At 42.2% G+C, this 13,909-nt stretch overlaps 1 protein-coding gene across 3 annotated transcripts in view; it reads right to left on the minus strand.

Annotated features, from left to right (window-relative positions):
- The window catches only part of CTNNAL1 (catenin alpha like 1), a 442,864-nt gene that overhangs the window by 5,934 nt on the left and 423,021 nt on the right, over window positions 1-13,909 (minus strand). For all 3 annotated transcript variants that reach the window (XM_030204917.1, XM_030204908.1, XM_030204923.1), the window contains exons 13-17: window positions 12,733-12,783; window positions 12,482-12,636; window positions 5,423-5,471; window positions 3,658-3,714; window positions 3,384-3,503 (exon numbers count right to left, since the gene is read on the minus strand). In XM_030204917.1, coding sequence (XP_030060777.1) covers window positions 3,384-3,503; window positions 3,658-3,714; window positions 5,423-5,471; window positions 12,482-12,636; window positions 12,733-12,783 — 432 coding nt within the window. The remainder of the gene's footprint in view (window positions 1-3,383; window positions 3,504-3,657; window positions 3,715-5,422; window positions 5,472-12,481; window positions 12,637-12,732; window positions 12,784-13,909) is intronic.

Genomic DNA, 13,909 nt, shown 5'->3' on the forward strand with positions numbered 1-13,909 from the left:
CTTGCAGGTGTCTTATAAATTAAATTCAGATACAGTAGGTATTTCTGTGTTCCAGGAGAGCTCAGATATTTGTACAAAAATAAGACAAAGTTGGAGTTACACCTGGGTCCTGTTGTTATAAGTCCACTGCACTAACCACTAGGCTAGTCCTTACACTTGCTTGCTGCTCTATTAGGAATGGCCTTAATACCTGAAGCTGTCATACAGCCTGGTATCCGCTGTCACTTTCACTTCAGAGGGGGGGGGGGGGGGGGGGGGAGAGGGAGGGGGCAGTAACCACTGGGAGATTAAGGAGGGGCCATGCCTTCATCCCTCCAATGGTCAGCTGCTCAATCAGAGAACTTCTTTGTACTGTGGATGTGACTGAATCAGGTCTGGATAAAAACAGTCTTCTTTTTTAACTTGGATGTTTCTTCCCATTCCATTATCGCTGAAAGATGTCCTAATTTTGGGCCCGCCCTAGTCCCACCCAAAACATACTTCCAACATGCCCCCTTGCTATTTGGACAAACTGTTGTGTAAACATCTAAATTCTGCCTTTTGAAAATTGTGATTTGGATGTTTTTGGCCATTTTGAGATGTCCATCTGCTTCAAAAATCAGCGCCGTAGGCAACGTCTTGTCTTTATAAAATAGACTTAACATAGGGACTTAAAAGGCACTGGTTGCCTAGGTTAAAGGAAAGGGAAATGGGACTTGATATACCACCTTTCTGTGGTTTTTGCAACTACATTCAAAGCGGTTTACATATTATATACAGGTACTTATTTTGTACCTGGGGCAATGGAGGGTTAAGTGACTTGCCCACAGTCACAAAGAGCTACAGTGGGAATTGAACCCAGTTCCCCAGAATCAGAGTTCGCTACACTAACCACTAGGCTCAGACAGTGCCTATTTTATAAAGATATATGGAAGGGCATTTTAGAAAGGACATTCAAGTCTGTACATCACATATGGACATCCATTTCTCAGTTATTTCAAAACAGGATCTGTCCACATACAGCCTGTTCCAAAATACACGAGTAATGGATGTTCAAGTGTTGGCTGTGGCCAGAATTAACATCCATTTTACAAACTGAAATGTCTTTGTGGCGGCAGAGAAACATACAAATTATAAAATGGCCACCTAAGTCTTCTATGTGGATGAATTGCCTAATGGTTTGAGCAGGCTGGAAAGAAAGAGGTCACTGGTTCAAATCCTACTGCAGCTGTTTATAGATTTCTCTCTTTCCTTTTTTTTTTTTTTTTTTTTTTTAATTGTGAGCCTCCAAGGATAGAAAAATACCTACTGTGACTTCCATCCAGTGAAGAGCTGCTCAATCACAGCACCTTTCTGTAAGCTAGACATGCCAAGTTCTTTCCCCTTTTGAAACTGGAGTTGGTTGTCCATATTTTGCCCCCCCCCCCCAAGTTCTGCCAGAAACATGCCCAAGTCATGCCTCCTTGCCAAATGGACCTACTGTAGTTTTAGACGTCTAGATCCTGGCTTTATAAAATCAGAATTTGGACGTCCATGTAATAAGGCCATCTGAATACTGTTTTTTGACATTCAAAACACAAATAGAGCTTCTAAAATAACCACCATAAGCACATAGGATCAGGCCAATTTCAGAAAGGTGCCTGTGCATCTATTAAATACTAGAGCTAAACTGTTAAGACAGCCAGACTGAAGCCAGGGAAGCTAGTGTAAATACATGTGTGTACAATCTGTGGCACACTAGATACTTTATAAACACACATAGTGGTAACTTCTTTGCTCTACCCAAACTCTTCTTAAGAACTCGCCTATATATGCATTTCACGAAAGTTTGTGTTGTTTTATTTATTTATTTATTTGGATTTAGCTCCTGCCTTTTTAAATAGTAACTCAAAGTCAGTTACATCCATTATACTAGATACTTCTCTGTCCCTGGAAGTCTTACAATCTAAGGGGCACTTTTATCAACCGGTGGTAGGGCTGCCATGTGGGTAGCACGGTAGCAAAACAGCACTACTGCCGGGCACCTGATAGTTTTGTGTTTGCCGCGTGTAGTTTCCTGCGCTAGAAAATAATTTTGTATGTTCTAGCATGGGGAGCTGAGAGTAGGCGTGCCCAGCAGTAATCAGTCAGCGCCAATATTGCCGGGTTAGTGCGTGAGCCCTTACCACCTCCTAAGTAGTGATTTGCAATGCATTTGTAACTTAAAATGAGAAGCAATACTATGTTATTAAAAAGAAAAGTTGTATTTGTCACACTAAAGTTAACAGGACTTGCAGAGTAGTCAAACACTTCTGACTAGGTGTAACATGGTGTCAGAATTATTGAGCAGATTATGGCCTCAGAGATTATCACAGCTTCTGATGGTGTTTATTAATGTGGATTTACAGGTACCTTTATCCCTGATAGTAAGATGTATGTGGGAGTGTATATTATAATGACATTTCCACTGGCTCTGGCACAGACCGTATAAGTCTGCCAAGCACTATCCCTGCCTCCCACCACCGACTCTGGCACAGACCGTATAAGCCTGCCCAGCACTATCCCTGCTTCCCAACCACCAGTCCCGCCTCCCACCACTGGCTCTGGCACAGACCGTATAATCTGGGGCTCTCCAGTGCTAAATCCTATTGAAATAAACACTTGATCTCTGATTTCACATTATGTCTTTTATTATTTGTTATGCTAAAGCTCAATGCCCATTATTCATATTATGCCAAATAATATTTTTCATTATTCGTATTCGGCTGAATAGTAAAATATGCTATTCAGTACAGTTCTTAGAATATCTCCTTCCCTTGATATTCCTAGAAGGGAATGTCATTATAATATACACTCCCACATACATCTTACTATCAGGGATAAAGGTACCTGTAAATCCACATTAATAAACACCATCAGAAGCTGTGCTAATCTCTGAGGCCATAAACAGCTAGTTTAGGCATTTCATCACTTTCCTTTTACATACTGTTTTCACAACTTGATACTGGCAATATGATCAATCTCTTCTTGAAATCTGATGGCATTCTATTATACCTCCAATGAAAACAGTTGGGCCAATTTTCAATGAGTTATGAGTTGGCTGCAAGGTGAGCAATATATAACTCCTGTAACCACTTTTTTTGGTTGCAGGGACCAAACAAACCAATCTCTAGCTGCTAATGCCATGTTGGCCAAAATACTGCTTAGGCTATAGTTCGAATGGGCCACCCGATTCCACTGCATTAACCACAGAATTAAAAAATTGTACAGACAGTATCAGGCCTTTTAAATAGCAGATAATTTGTTGTTCAAAGTTAATGGCATTTGTTAGCAGCCCACTGCCAAATGTAGCACTGGGTAGTTCTTTTCATAAGCATAACATCCTTAGAAATGCATGTAAAATAAAATATGCAAATATATGTTACCTTTGTGAAAATGGGAATTTTACCCTGGACAGGTGCTTTTGCTGTTATCTGGAGCTGCTGACTCATGGAGATCAGTTTGTCTATTTCCACTAAGAGTAAGGGTTTGTCATCATCTTCAAGCTGAAATACACAGGAAATGAGAAGCGCTCTGGATAATGAGCAGTTGCCAGCTATTGTTTGTTCACTAGGAAACATGTAATACATATAGGCAGGAGAACACGCAACAATATCAGGATAGGAACAATTCTTTGGTTGTTTGAAAATCATATAGTACCTGATTGGAAAATGCATGGAGAACAGCAGAAAGCTTCAACCCTGCTGTAGCAAAAACCTGACAAGAAAAGAGGCAATATTAGCATATTTTTTAAAAAATTGAAACTACGATTCAAAGGCCATTAATGACCAGTAAGAACAGAAGTTTCTAAAAACAAACAAACCATGATATTGGCTCAGGCTTTTGGATGCATCTCGTTATCTCTTGATCCCTTGGCCTGAATAAAGAGATTTAAATATAAAACAAATGGGGAAAGCATGTGGAGCATAGCTGAAGGAATTCTTTCCAACCCCACTACATGGGTGTAAGTTTGACTGTGTGAAGGTTAGTTTAGGAAGGTAATTTGGGAGGGGGTAATTTGAAAGAAGGTATTCCTAACGGTTATGTTTCATGGTATGTAAGTTTTTGTATTACAGAAATTAGAACTGCTTCTCCCACAAATATGCATTGGGCCATTTTATTGGGAAGGCTTATTTCTCTAGAACCTTAATTCGATCTAGCAAATTTTCAAACTCAGTATGTCTTTTCACTGGTTTTTCCTCCATACCAAATTCCATCCCATTCCTTTTATTTTGGCCCCCAAACATTTCATCACAATAAAAAATCCTAAAAGCAAAAGATTTTGGTGAGAATAGACATGTGCCTATTGAACATACAAAAGTCTAATTAATTGACAGAAATTCAGTTGTTTTTTTTTTTTTTACTGTGCATTTTCGTGTGGTACTTCTTTAAAATTCTTTCCAACCTATTGGAACTATCTTTGGACCATTGTGTTAAAGAAATGTATGGCTTAAAATTCAAGGATTTAAATCAGTCCTCAACATAAACTCATAAAATGACATTTATGGTTGAACTGGATGGGCCACTAGAAGGACACGTGTTACCATATGTAAAGTCCATGTTTGTTAGCTTCCTTGGCTGTTTCATTTTGATAAAACTGAAGAAAGGGACCTGTGAGGCCTGTCACTTACTCCTTCACAACACTCCATTTATTGGAGGCCCCCGATTCCCATTATCACATCCACCCTCCCACCACTGCACTTTAACCATCTTCCCCTAAACAGCACTGTTTGTGCCTTCGCTCATCCGAACTCTTCCTCTATCACTGCACCAGCTCCATAACTGATCACAAGCTTTTACACACTGCATCCTGTTCAGACCATTCTATATGTCTTTAAAACCACCAATTCAGTTCCTCCTACCTTCCGCTGTAGATCACTGCCTGCTCCTTCACCGCCCTCTTTCCAACAAATATCAGAAGAGGATCAGCAGGTAAGCAATTTGGCCAACATGTTCCACCCCTGCTTCACATCCCCTTTTCTTAGTTGCCGATCTTACTCACATTGCCACGCTTGCAGACCTTCAATGGTTCACATTTCCACCCTACCCTTCACCCCCCCTTAGTCCAGGCTGCCCTCCCACCTACCCCTTCTATATCCCCTCTTGTCTCAGCATCTTACACCTGTTCCTCTCTCACCCTACAGCAGGCAGCCCTCCACCATTCCTTGGTGCATCTCCTTCTCCTGCCCAGGACCCATCATTCTTAAACAGTGACCTGCTCCTCCTCACCACAGATCTCTGCTCCACTATACCTCTAGCCCTGCAGGCTGCCACTCATTCTTCCATACTCCCTTTTCAGAGCCCAAAGATGTACCATTCCTGTGGCAAACAATTTTCCTTCTTTTCCACCTTCCCTTTTTTTCATGCAGCTTTAACATAGTAAAGTCCACCCCCACCATAAAAACAAATCTGCATACTGAATTACCTCAGCTTGATGGAATAAATCTTGAGTTGTCTTCAGCAAACCTTCTCCTCTGAATAGGGTATAAACAGAAAAAACAGGAAGAGCAGATAGAGATCACTGGTAAAGAATAGTTTAAGAATCTAGATCTTGTCTTACTCACTGCCTCAGCCTTTTTGTTTCTTCTGCTACGGTCATTATTTTGCTAGTGATACCCCATAAAGAAAAAAAAAATCACACACTCAGGGCCAGATGCACTAAAGTCGTCGTTAGAGCCGTTCCCTACTGAATTCCATAGCGAATCGGTAGGGAACGGCAATGCATCAAAGAAAGGGAATGCAAATGAGCTGCTCGTTGCAGCTCACTTGCATTCTCTAATCCCTCATAAAACGGTCGGAGAATCGGCCGGTAGAGCATGCGCAGAGCAGCCAAGCGTTATGCTGGCTGCTCTGCGCATGCCAAGGACGTCAAAAAATAAAACAAACCAAAAAAAAAAACCCCAAAACGACTAGTGCCTATAGACGGCCTTCGCCCTTCCCCCGCCCAAGGTCACCACTGCCGCCGCTCCCCCTCCATTGAAAGAGCTTTCCGCAGCCCCGCCCCCCCAGGTCGTCGCCGCTGCTCCCCCTCCCTTGAAATGACAGCTTCCCCGCCATCCTCTGCACCCCCGTGTCCTCGCCCCCGCCGCCCCCCCTGAGGTCGTCGCTGCCGCCGCTCCCCCCTCCCCCTCTCCGTCTGCCACCAGACCCTCACAGCGCCGCTCACCCCCGTGTGAAGGCGCTGCACCGGCCACAGCAGGCAACAGCTGATCACTTGGCCCTTCTTTCCTCCTTGACCTGCCCTCGTCTATAAAGGCCATCCATAAAGGACGTCCATAGGCACTTGTCGGTTTTTTTTTTGGTTTGTTTTATTTTTTGATGCGCAGCTTGTTTTTTTTTTGCTTTCCCACAGCAACCGCTGCCTAACGAGAGGTGCAGACCTCACGTTGGGTTTTCCACCGTAAGGGGAATCGGTAAATGTTAGTGCATATCATTATAATAGCCTTGCAATGGTACTGCAGCTCCTTATAATGATTTGCATTCCGTTTTCGTTAGCTGCTATCGTGATCGGGAAATGGCGTTTGGTGCATGCTAAGGTTTACTTCTTGCTTGTTAATGCCTCTTTATTGGCTCGTTAAGTTTAGTGCATCTGGGCCTCAGTGCTCTGGCATCATGTTGTCATTACATACCAGTTTAATCAGTTTCAGTAACTGATATAAAGCTTGAAACTTAGAAACAAGTACTTTGTAGAAAAATATTTCCTGAGTTCGTTGAAAACATCAGCTCAATAACATCAGGATTCTTTTCAAAGCACCGAAATAAGAGCATCACTGGAAAAAAAATGGTTTAGTTTAAAGCCTGAAATTGTGCTAAGTAAAGAAGCCTTTACTTCAGTCAGGCTTGTCAAAACTGTCTGCATGTGCCACACTGAAGATGTATGTGTCATGCTGCATGACCTTCGTATGAGTGGATGACCCTCACAGTGCAAGTAGTTTACAGTGGCACTCAAGCTGAAAATCTTTAAGAAAATAACGCTACCCTATATCCACAATCAATGCCCCACCGGCTCTCAGAGGAACCGGGACAGTTTACAAAACGAACAGCGATTTAGTGAATGAATCAATGTTTAGACATAAGTGCAAGGCTTTAAAACAAAAAATACATCAGGATTATCATCATTTCAGGCTGAGAATTACATGGAGACCTCCATCTAAAAAACATTTGACAACACAAACAAGCAGAATGAACGTAAAGACATAGGTGGGCTCACTGAGAAACAGATGAGAACATCTAGTCTGAGCAAGTTGTGAGCAGTCATAAAAATGTGTTTCATATCTGATCTGGATCTTGATTGCAACTCATCTTCAAGTAAAGCTAAATATCACCTGACAGTACTTGAATCATGTCATCTTTTCTCCAGTTATCTGCTTCCATTCTTAAGGCCCGAATCAAATCTTTGTGCACTCACACACTGTCATGCATGATTTATCCACCAGCAAAATAGGGTGATGCTATACAGAGTCTGAACCCACCCTTAAGTTATTTCTCATTAAAATGACATACCGTATTTTTCGGACTATAAGACGCACCGGACCATAAGACGCACCTAGGTTTTAGAGGAGGGAAATAGGAAAAAAAAATTTTTTCCTTTTTCCCTCCTCTAAAACCTAGGTGCTCCGGTGTGTCTTGTCCGAGTTCGGGATCGCCCTCCCCTACTCACGTCAGCGATGTTCCCTGGTGGTCTAGTGACGTCGGGGCAGGAAAGAGCCCCCTCTTTCCTGCCCAGCGCGCTGCTCTCCGTCCTCCTCCGTCCTCCTGTATGCTGCCTGACGGTCTCGGCGATATTCAAAATGGCCGCCGAGAGTCTCGGTGGCCATTTTGAATCTCGCCGAGACCGTCAGGCAGCATACAGGAGGACGGAGGAGGATGGAGAGCAGCGCGCTGGGCAGGAAAGAGGGGGCTCTTTCCTGCCCCGACGTCACTAGACCACCAGGGAACATCGCTGACGTGAGTAGGGGAGGGCGATCCCGAACTCGGGGGGAGGGCGATCCGGAATCGCTACCTTCGGACTATAAGACGCACCCCCCATTTTCCTCCCAAATTTTGGGGGGAAAAAGTGCGTTTTATAGTCCGAAAAATATGGTATGTAGTTCAATGATTTTTGGACGTTTTCAGCAAAATGTCCAAAGCTGGATTTAGATGTCGTATTGAAAATGCCCCTCTCTGTAACTCTCAAAATACACCTCTTTAAACAGATTTACAACTAGTAGAAATATTGACCATTTTCACAAGATGATATGGGGCTTCACCTTACAATATCCTAAAAATTATAATACCTAATTTAAACTGCACCCTTAAGTTATTTCTCATTAAAATGACATATGTAGTACAAGTCATATTTCAATTATTGGGAATCCACAGGCAGTGAAGGGAGGATAAGAATGGTCCCCCCTCCTTAAAAGGTGGTGGTGGGTCTTTCCTCCTCAATTGCCTCTGCCTGGATCCTCCTCTCTCTTATCCTTCCCTTTACCTGTGTCACTGTGCTAAAGACCAGCCCCACAGTCATAACTTTTCTTCAATAAGTTGATTGCGTGCGGAGACTTCCAGCCCTGACATGCTGACAGACCCTGCCCTCTTCTCTCCTCCCACAAACTCTGCTTGTCACCATGGAAACTCACACAAGAGGGCGGCATATGTATCTATTTTTATAGAGACAGGATCATTACTTGGCACTTTATTAAAAAAATTATCTAGAGTGTGTGTGGGTTGGTCAGATGACAGCTGTTGTGCTCTTTGGATGTGAGAGGTAGGGATGTGTGTGTGTGTGCATGTATCTATCATATAAAATAGTGCTCTTAGACAAACAAAAGGCTGCTAAGAGGCACCAACTCTGTCCATGTTTACATCTCATACACATTTTGCTCCGCTCAGGAATGAGCCGTGGAAGAGGTGAAGTTGTGCCAAGATTTTACAATATTTTGAAATGCTTGGCCTGGGTAGAAGAGGAGGAGGAAGAGAAGAAAAATGAAAATTTTATATTACTTTACTTTACACTGGACTTGAATCTCGCGCGCACTGCCCGGTTACCGCCAGGTTACTGCGCAGCTCTTATCGCCACCTCAGTGGGTGGTGGTAAGGGCTCCCCGCTGCATGTCCACGCGGTAAGAGTTCTACATAAGTACATAAGTATTGCCATACTGGGAAAGACCAAAGGTCCATCAAGCCCAGCATCCTGTTTCCAACAGTGGCCAATCCAGGTCACAAATACCTGGCAAGATCCCAAAAAAGTACAAAAACATTCTATACTGCTTATCCCAGAAATAGTGGATTTTCCACAAGTCCATTTAATAATGGTCTATAGACTTTTTCCTTAGGAAGCAGTCCAAACCTTTTTTAAACTCTGCTAAGCTAATCGCCTTTACCACATTCTCTGGCAACGAATTCCAGAGTTTAATTACACATTGAGTGAAGAAAGATTTTCTCCGATTCGTTTTAAATTTATTACATTGTAGCTTCATCGCATGCCCCCTAGTTCTAGTATTTTTGGAAAGCGTAAACAGATGCTTCACATCTACCCGTTCAACTCCACTCATTATTTTATAGATCTCTATCATATCTCCCCTCAGCCGCCTTTTCTCAAAGCTGAAGACCCTAGCTGCTTTAGCCTTTCCTCATAGGGAAGTCGTCCCATCCCCTTTATCATTTTCGTTGCCCTTCTTTGTACCTTTTCTAATTCCACTATATCTTTTTTGAGATGCGGTGACCAGAATTCAACACAATATTCGAGGTGCGGTCGCACCATGGAGCGATACAAAGGTATTATAACATCCTCATTTTTGTTTTCCATTCCTTTCCTAATAATACCTAACATTCTATTTGCTTTCTTAGCCGTAGCAGCACACTGAGCAGAAGGTTTCAACATATCATCAACGATCAACGACGATCCTTTTCTTGGTCTGTGACTCCTAACGTGGAACCTTGCATGACGTAGCTATAATTCAGGTTCCTCTTTCCCACAAAGAGGCCATGTTTGGGGGCTTTTTACCTGCTGTGGTAAAAAGGGCCCTGGTGCGTGGGAAAAACTGTCCCTGCTGCTAGCGCAGGGCCCTTTTTCTCACAGCTTGGTAAAAGGACCCCTAAGTCATTTCCTCGTTTAACTTAAGTCTATAAGTAGTGATCTAATTCTCTGTTATACTGAAAGAATTTGCTATGCCTGCAAGTGTTTCAGACCACTCAGAAAAAACGGGCATAAAATTGAAATATTGTCAGCATATAGTGGTGGAAATAAGTATTTGATCCCTTGCTGATTTGTAAGTTTGCCCACTGACAAAGACATGAGCAGCCCATAATTGAAGGGTAGGTTATTGGTAACAGTGAGAGATAGCACATCACAAATTAAATCCGGAAAATCACATTGTGGAAAGTATATGAATTTATTTGCATTCTGCAGAGGGAAATAAGTATTTAATCCCTCTGGCAAACAAGACCTAATACTTGGTGGCAAAACCCTTGTTGGCAAGCACAGCGGTCAGACGTCTTCTGTAGTTGATGATGAGGTTTGCACACATGTCAGGAGGAATTTTGGTCCACTCCTCTTTGCAGATCATCTCTAAATCATTAAGAGTTCTGGGCTGTCGCTTGGCAACTCGCAGCTTCAGCTCCCTCCATAAGTTTTCAATGGGATTAAGGTCTGGTGACTGGCTAGGCCACTCCATGACCCTAATGTGCTTCTTCCTGAGCCACTCCTTTGTTGCCTTGGCTGTATGTTTTGGGTCATTGTCGTGCTGGAAGACCTAGCCACGACCCATTTTTAAGGCCCTGGCGGAGGGAAGGAGGTTGTCACTCAGAATTGTATGGTACATGGCCCCATCCATTCTCCCATTGATGCGGTGAAGTAGTCCTGTGCCCTTAGCAGAGAAACACCCCCAAAACATAACATTTCCACCTCCATGCTTGACAGTGGGGACGGTGTTCTTTGGGTCATAGGCAGCATTTCTCTTCCTCCAAACACGGCGAGTTGAGTTCATGCCAAAGAGCTCAATTTTTGTCTCATCTGACCACAGCACCTTCTCCCAATCACTCTCGGCATCATCCAGGTGTTCACTGGCAAACTTCAGATGGGCCGTCACATGTGCCTTCCGGAGCAGGGGAACTTGCGGGCACTGCAGGATTGCAATCCGTTATGTCGTAATGTGTTACCAATGGTTTTCGTGGTGACAGTGGTCCCAGCTGCCTTGAGATCATTGACAAGTTCCCCCCTTGTAGTTGAAGGCTGATTTCTAACCTTCCTCATGATCAAGGATACCCCACGAGGTGAGATTTTGCGTGAAGCCCCAGATCTTTGTCGATTGACAGTCATTTTGTACTTCTTCCATTTTCTTACTATGGCACCAACAGTTGTCTCCTTCTCGCCCAGCGTCTTACTGATGGTTTTGTAGCCCATTCCAGCCTTGTGCAGGTGTATGATCTTGTCCCTGACATCCTTAGACAGCTCCTTGCTCTTGGCCATTTTGTAGAGGTTAGAGTCTGACTGATTCGCTGAGTCTGTGGACAGGTGTCTTTCATACAGGTGACCATTGCCGACAGCTGTCTGTCATGCAGGTAACGAGTTGATTTGGAGCATCTACCTGGTCTGTAGGGGCCAGATCTCTTACTGGTTGGTGGGGGATCAAATACTTATTTCCCTCTGCAGAATGCAAATAAATTCATATACTTTCCACAATGTGATTTTCCGGATTTAATTTGTGATGTGCTATCTCTCACTGTTACCAATAACCTACCCTTCAATTATGGGCTGCTCATGTCTTTGTCAGTGGGCAAACTTACAAAATCAGCAAGGGATCAAATACTTATTTCCACCACTGTATATAAAAAAAAATTAAATTGGCTTTCTCCAGAAGAATCCCCAAAGATTGCAATAAAACATTAAACAAGGTGGACGAGAAGAGGCAGCCTTGTGGAACTCCACAGGGCGACCTACAACAATTTGAAATTCCCTCATTCCATTTTACAGAATACGACCTGCTAGTGAGAAAACCATGAAACCACTTTAATACTGATCCTGAAATTCCAAAGTTACTCAAGACAAACATCAAGATCTCATGATCGACTAGATCGAAAGCACATAAAAAGTTGAACTGAACCAAGATAGCACATTAACCTGGCTCAGTAAAGTTTTACCTAGAGCAACAATCAAACCCACCATAGTTTCTGTATTGAAAAGCTTTCGAAATCCTGAATGGAAACAATATAAAATATCATATCTGTCCAAATAATTCTGAAGTTGCTGAATAGCTATATTTATTTATTTATTGGGATTTACAAACCACCTTTATTCACCCAACCTCCATTAACTTTGTTACAACAGGTATATAAGCTATAGGTCTGTAATTAGTAGCCTCACAAACTGATAATATGTTGATGGCCAATCATGACTACCTGCTGCTCTTCTACTGCAACTTCAGAGATCCCTTTTTTCTTCTATTTCAAATTGCCCACAGACCTCCCTGTTGCAATATTTGTGTTGCTGTAGTCCTGTCAATACCTGGTGAATAGGTACATGGAATAAGCCATGCTGGACATGCTCTGTCCGTGCCGAACAATCTCACTTTCTTGGTCTTCCCATTTTTCAGTCTCAGAATCAACGTCAGATGTGAGCAAACGGAGTTCTAATCCCAATTTTGCGATTTTCCCTTGTTCCTAAAAGCAATCAGCCACAACAGATCAGGGATGGGCCATTTTTAAAATTCAGCAGCACGCGAAAATAGAAAATCTGAAACCCGATAGAAAGCTCACCTCCCCATCCAGTTTCACCGGCTTCAGCGTTTTCAGACTTGCATTGTGCTTCTGTCATAAAACACAAATGTTAATTTTACAAAATTCCACAACAAAGAATTACTTTGATTAAGACAGTATGACCAGGCTGGATGTAAACACACAGTTGGGATCAGAACACTCACACCGTTAAAATAAATTTAAAGTCACAATGATACCACAGAAGCCTTCTCATCCATTTTACAGAAGATCTGTTCACTCCACAACAGCTATCTATATACAAAAGCTGTGTCGATTAATGAATAAAAAATGGCAATGTTTTCATTTGTTACTAAGCCTTCATAAAGTTTAGCTCCCTTACTGCAGTTCCATAAAATGGCTGATAACTAAGCTATATTAAAACTCTGCCTTGACTAATTTAGCATTCATAATATAACATCCACTCATTCATTCCACAGCGGCTATGACTCATGCTCTAGAAGAACTGCATGATTAAACATTAAATTGTGAAGACAAGTTGGCCTCTGCACGCATCCTTTGTCATCATATTCTGCATTTCAGTAATTCTATAACACAGGAAAAACATAATTGGCTCCAGGTAGTTTTCCAACATTTTGCCATTTTTAATTACATGTTCATTTTACACCTCCTGTGTCTCTGCAACAGCAACGGTAAACAACCTTTCTAAAACATTTTAGCAAAGAAATTTAGCACTATATCTAAGCAATAATCACAGAGGGGACAGGACATGAATGGAAATTCACAGCCTGTATGGAGAAGCTGAGGTTTTTAATTTCCACAGGATATGACTTATCTTGTATGTCAGTAGGTCTCTCAAAAGTTGAGATTTTTTTGATCTAGGCACTGTTACATCTCTGGAGAATAAAACAGTTCATACAAATATTCCTAATAGGCCAATTAGTAAAATAGATGATTTTATGAGATTACCACTATGTGCTGACCAAGTCCATTTAGCAATCTGAGAATTCCATCACAATGCACACAGAGTTATGCTGCATGAATACTATCTTAATTCAGTGGAGTGCTTTGATATATTCTATCATGAAGGTCTACAACAGATTGTACATAACAAAGGGATAGACAAAAAGACTAAAAGAATGGTCAACTAAGTTTCAAACAACCTATAAAGTGATCAAATACTAAGTGATAAACTTGGGGTGCAGAAATCCAAGGGAGC

Source organism: Microcaecilia unicolor, chromosome 1 (assembly GCF_901765095.1).
Source record: "Microcaecilia unicolor chromosome 1, aMicUni1.1, whole genome shotgun sequence".
In the NCBI taxonomy this organism is placed as follows: domain Eukaryota; kingdom Metazoa; phylum Chordata; class Amphibia; order Gymnophiona; family Siphonopidae; genus Microcaecilia; species Microcaecilia unicolor.